Genomic DNA, 6,000 nt, shown 5'->3' on the forward strand with positions numbered 1-6,000 from the left:
TGTCTCTGTAGAGATCATCACTCTGGGTTAATGACATCTCAGGTCTCTTTCCATCCTAGAGTTTAGTCCATGTGATGCTGTCAGGCTTAGTCTGAGGGTCAGTACAGGAGCAGGGTATGAGAACAGACTGGCCTGGTGATCTAACTACTGTCTATCCAGCTGGGTTTCAGCTTTAAATCAGCTTCTGGTTTTCACAGGCAGCTCGTTTGAGTGTCAGCCATAAGTCACAAGATCAAGAAGTGGACAGATAATGTTAATACTGTACAAAGGCATATTTTGAAATCAAATGTATTACACGTATAAGATCTTATTCTGTTTTTCCTTTTGATGAAGAAAACCTGTTTCTTCAAGTCATCATCCTATAAGATTAGATGAAGTGTTGCCTCATCATTAACATGTTGTAAATGTCTGAATGTCAATGAACACAGTTCCTATCTCATTTGCTTTGTTTGGCTTTTAGTATGGACAAAGTAAAGATCTTCATACATACATTAAGCAAGATCCATTGAGCAAGATAACTCCATTCACAAAGCAGAACGACCGAAAGGAGTCTGTTTTATTAACCACATCAACATGTATTGTAATTGCCAGGCTTTGAATGGTTGAGGTGTTGGTCTGTAGTCCTCTTCTTCAGTAGCACCACTGTAACCACAGAGTTGAACATGATTGTAGAAACCACAGCAAAGGGGAAGTATTGAAGGGGTCTGGTTTCTGTCAAAATCATTCAGATCGTAAGCAACCATGAGCTATCCATGAGTGTGTGAGCTACCGTGCATATTGGATAAGTGCAAAAGACTCTGGATATCTGCATGCTCCAGTTTATATTGCATGCATTGACGGCATTCCCTTGCAGTACATTATAAGGAGTTGATTGTAGTGTACTTCTAGTGTCTTCATTGACATCCATACTGTAGCTAAAAATGGAGCATGGTGCATTCTGGGTATAGGAGTGTATTGATCTTCAGGCTGTGTAGAATAAGAGTCCTATTGATGCTTATGCCACCTTCAGAAGTTGATACTCCAGCCTTATAGAGGATGAGTGTTGAATGAATCTGGGATGAGAGAAAGAGCCCTCCTCCACCTCTCTCTGCCCATTCCCTTTAACGGATCTCCCATCAGAAGCTCATGTGTGTTTCACGTACAGTCACCATGATGAAGCTCCTGTGTGTATCATGTACAGTCACCATGATGAATCTCCTGTGTGTATCGTGTACAGTCACCATGATGAATCTCCTGTGTGTATCATGTACAGTCACCATGATGAAGCTCCTGTGTGTATCATGTACAGTCACCATGATGAAGCTCCTGTGTGTATCATGTACAGTCACCATGATGAAGCTCCTGTGTGTATCATGTACAGTCACCATGATGAAGCTCCTGTGTGTATCATGTACAGTCACCATGATGAATCTCCTGTGTGTATCATGTACAGTCACCATGATGAAGCTCCTGTGTGTATCATGTACATTCACCATGATGAAGCTCCTGTGTGTATCATGTACATACACCATGATGAAGCTCCTGTGTGTATCATGTACAGTCACCATGATGAAGCTCCTGTGTGTATCATGTACAGTCACCATGATGAAGCTCCTGTGTGTATCATGTACAGTCACCATGATGAATCTCCTGTGTGTATCATGTACAGACACCATGATGAATCTCCTGTGTGAACTGAAACAGATGAAGTTGAAATGGTTGGTGTTACTGTACAGTATGCTACAACTGTGTGTGTGTGGAAAGGGAAAGGGGGATATCTAGTCAGTTGTACAACTGAATGCATTCAACTCAAATATCTTCCGCATTTAACCCAACCCCTCTGAATCAGAGAGGTGCGGAGGGCTGCCATAATCGACATCCACGTCTTGTGTGTTCTGTGTATGTGTTAGTGCTGAGCAATCAGTGCTTTTTGAGGTCAGTTTGGTTTCGGTTCATTTATTAAAAAATAATCACAGTTTTTCAATTTAGATTTAGATTATATTTAGGCATTAAATGCACTATGCATTATGTGGGTTGAATGCTGTAACACAGAATAAAACTATTAATACAAGTACCGTGATGGTAGTGACGGCTCATTACTGCTTATTACTTATTAACCATCATTTATTCACATTACGTCACATTAATAAAATATTTCAGTTGTTATTACATTTGTTTATTTGATGACTTTATTATTTCATCCCAAGTCATCATCTCATCTCTATAGAGCTGCTGCTTAAAGCTGTCTGACAAAATCACTATTTTAGTAGTTCTTCAAAGTAAATAAGGCATACTTTATGACTGCTGAATACCAACTATCAATCACTTAGGTCATGTATTTTCAGGTAGAGATCCCTCACGAAGCAACTGTTCTGTATCCCTCTCCATCGTGCTTTATTCTGTCTCTTCTCTCCATGTGTGTCCCACAACGACTGGACAAGTAGACGCACAGTGTTTTATGGCCATGGTAGTTCATTTCCATGTTATTCTGTACTACATCGCACAGTTCGAGCTTGATCTGATTTCTCTCTAGAGAAACTGTGCATTGAGCTCACCGAAAAAAACGTACAAAATGGAATTCAAATAATGAACCGACGTCAGTCAATTAGTTGTTTAAAAAATGAAAAATAACTGACATTTGGTGTATCGCTCGCCACTCGTGTGTGTGTGTGATTGGTTGCATTGCTGCTGGCTAGCTCTCCCTTATCAAATCAACATATTTCTCTGCCAGGACTTGATTTGCGATCCATTCTGTTTGTGTGGGTAGTATGAGGGTGTGCATGTGTTTGTGTGTGTGTGTGTGTACATGCTTGTTTGTGTGTGTAAGAGTACAAGTGTATGGGGATGTTTGCGCAGGGGACTGTGAATGCTGACCAGCACTCTGTTGAGTTATTGGTCCTGGCTCGCCACATAAGTGACTTGGGATTCTGCTGAAATATCTCTTCCCACCATCTCTTTTTCTCTCTTTCTTTTCTCTGTCTCTACTTCGTCTGTCAGTGCAAAAGCTAATTTGGTCAATGTTTCTCTTAAGACATTTCGGGATGATATGGACATAGGAAATAGTTTTGTGTGATGTGTATCAGTAACATGGGTGTAGGTGAGGCCCAGGACTGAGTGTGTGTCTGTCTGTCCCAGCAGCAGAGTCCAGCAGGGGACAATGTCTCTCTGAAACACCAGCTTCTGCAGGTCATCGTACGTGTGGCTCAATACCGCATGCTCCTCACCGGTAAGTGTTTGCGTGTGTGTGTGTGTGTGTGTGTGTGTGTGTGTGTGTGTGTGTGTGTGTGTGTGTGTGTGTGTGGGTGGGTGGGTGGGTGGGTGGGTGGGTGTGTGTGGGTGTGTGTGTGTGTGTGTGTGTGTGGGTGGGTGTGTGGGTGTGTGTGTGTGTAAAAGTATGTCATAACGTACACATTTATACATCAGACAGTCTTCAGATGAAAATGATCTCATTATGTCTGATTGTACCGGGGTTTTATTAATGGTCATGTGTCTTTCACTTTGTTTGAGTCTTTTCTTAATTGCTGCTGCTTGTTTTCCTCCTGCTCCAGATTACCTCAACAACCTCTCCCCAGACTCCAAAGAATACGAAGACACACAAGGTACAGTGGGGCTCTGTTGTAAGCCCTAGCCATGTATAGCACCTATTTACTCTGCATTGTGTTATTCACAAGAGGGCCATGTCAGTTCTGTTTCTATGTGTTTATAAGGGATTTATTTGGCATTCTTACCTTACTAGGGAGCCATTTGTCTGTTTTTCTGTGTATTTGTGTTGGTGTGTAAATAACTAGGTAACCATTTTGGCTCTCTTGTCTCTGTGTGCTGTATGTGCAATTCATGAGTGGGTTAACCACTGTGCTATCTCTAGCCACTAGAAAAGCCACTTCCAGCCCAGATGGGGTGTGTGTGTGTGTGTGTGTGTGTGTGTGTGTGTGTGTGTGTGTGTGTGTGTGTGTGTGTGTGTGTGTGTGTGTGTGTGTGTGTGTGTGTGTGTGTGTGTGTGTGTGTGTGTGTGTGTGTGTGTGTGTGTGTGTGTGTGTGTGAGAGAGAGAGAGAGAGAGAGAGAGAGGAGGAAAATTGTAGGGATGTTATCTATGTGTATGGGGGACAAGGCTGGAATGAACACCTCATGAAATATGAGAATAGTCTCTGGTGAACATGTCCCTCTCTGGTTCTCTGTGTGTCTGATGTGTTTCATTTTGCGTTAACGACAACTCGTTGCTTGCGTCTTGTCACTGTCTCCTCTCTCAGCTGCTCTGGTGGTAGTCTCAGACATTGCAGATCAAGCCAATGACAGTTTGAAACATGGGGTGAGTTTCAAGAAGAGTGTCTTTCAACATAGTGTGTGTTTGTTATGTGTGTGTGTGTTTGTGTTTGTTGCGTGTATGTTTGTTTTGTGTGTGTGAGAGTGCTTGTAAGAGAGAGTGCACACATGTAGTGTTGTTATTTGGTAGTTATTGCTGAACATGGCATGTCTCTCCCTCCCCTCTCTTTCTCACTTTCTCAGGAGAACCTGCTACGTCTTGTCAACATAGAGTACAGTGTTGGAGGCCAGAGGGATCTGCTCCAGCCTGGCAGGGTAAGCTCCGTCCTGTCTGCCTGCCTGATAACACCATTGTTTCTGCCCAGGGCCCCAGGCAATGGTACACCCTCTCCCCCCTCCAACCTCTACCTCTCCATCCCGCCCGTGTCGACCTTTATATAACCAGTCAGCTGGGAATCCCCTGGCCCTCTCTCTGTGTCTGGGTGGAGAAGAGCAGACACACTCTTTAAAGCCCTCTCTCCAACCCTCTTGCTTCTCATGTGGCACACTGTCCTTAATTGCCATTTCATCTACTACAGTGGGGCAAAAAAGTATTTAGTCAGCCACCAATTGTGCAAGTTCTCCAACTTAAAAAGATGAGAGAGGCCTGTAATTTACATCATACACTTCAACTATGACAGACCAAATGAGAAAAAAAAATCCAGAAAATCACATTGTAGGATTTTTTATGAATTTATTTGCAAATTATGGTGGAAAATAAGTATTTGGTCACCTACAAACAAGCAAGATTTCTGGTTCTCACAGACCTGTAACTTCTTCTTTAAGAGGCTCCTCTGTCCTCCACCTGTTACCTGTATTAATGGCACCTGTTTGAACTTGTTATCAGTATAAAAGACACCTGTCCACAACCTCAAACAGTCACACTCCAAACTCCACTATGGCCAAGACCAAAGAGCTGTCAAAGGACACCAGAAACAAAATTGTAGACCTGCACCAGGCTGGGAAGACTGAATATGCAATAGGTAAGCAGCTTGGTTTGAAGAAATCAACTGTGGGAGCAATTATTAGAAAATGGAAGACATATAAGACCACTGATAATCTCCCTCGATCTGGGGCTCCACGCAAGATCTCACCCCGTGGGATCAAAATGATCACAAGAACGGTGAGCAAAAATCCCAGAACCACACGGGGGGACCTAGCGAATAACCTGCAGAGAGCTGGGACCAAAGTAACAAAGCCTACCATCAGTAACACACTACGTCGCCAGGGACCCCATGTCCCCATGCTTAAGCCAGTACATGTCCAGGCCCGTCTGAAGTTTGCTAGAGAGCATTTGGATGATCCAGAAGAAGATTGGGAGAATGTCATATGGTCAGATGAAACCAAAATATAACTTTTTGGTAAAAACTCAACTCGTCGTTTTTGGAGGACAAAGAATGCTGAGTTGCATCCAAAGAACACCATACCTACTGTGAAGCATGGGGGTGGAAACATCATGCTTTGGGGCTGTTTTTCTGCAAAGGGACCAGGATGACTGATCCGTATAAAAGAAAGAATGAATGGGGCCATGTATCGTGAGATTTTGAGTGAAAACCTCCTTCCATCAGCAAGGGCATTGAAGATGAAACGTGGCTGGGTCTTTCAGCATGACAATGATCCCAAACACACCGCCCGGGCAACAAAGGAGTGGCTTCGTAAGAAGCATTTCAAGGTCCTGGACTGGCCCAGCCAGTCTCCAGATCTCAACCCCATAGAAAATC

At 43.3% G+C, this 6,000-nt stretch overlaps 1 protein-coding gene across 2 annotated transcripts in view; it reads left to right on the top strand.

Annotated features, from left to right (window-relative positions):
• The window catches only part of LOC110528133 (FYVE, RhoGEF and PH domain-containing protein 5), a 44,728-nt gene that overhangs the window by 26,097 nt on the left and 12,631 nt on the right, over positions 1–6,000 (top strand). For both annotated transcript variants that reach the window (XM_021609954.3, XM_021609955.3), the window contains exons 8-11: positions 3,118–3,205; positions 3,528–3,578; positions 4,228–4,286; positions 4,484–4,555. In XM_021609954.3, the coding sequence (XP_021465629.3) occupies positions 3,118–3,205; positions 3,528–3,578; positions 4,228–4,286; positions 4,484–4,555 (270 nt within the window). The remainder of the gene's footprint in view (positions 1–3,117; positions 3,206–3,527; positions 3,579–4,227; positions 4,287–4,483; positions 4,556–6,000) is intronic.

This window comes from Oncorhynchus mykiss, chromosome 7 (assembly GCF_057628025.1).
Source record: "Oncorhynchus mykiss isolate SJ-2025 chromosome 7, ASM5762802v1, whole genome shotgun sequence".
NCBI classification, from domain to species: domain Eukaryota; kingdom Metazoa; phylum Chordata; class Actinopteri; order Salmoniformes; family Salmonidae; genus Oncorhynchus; species Oncorhynchus mykiss.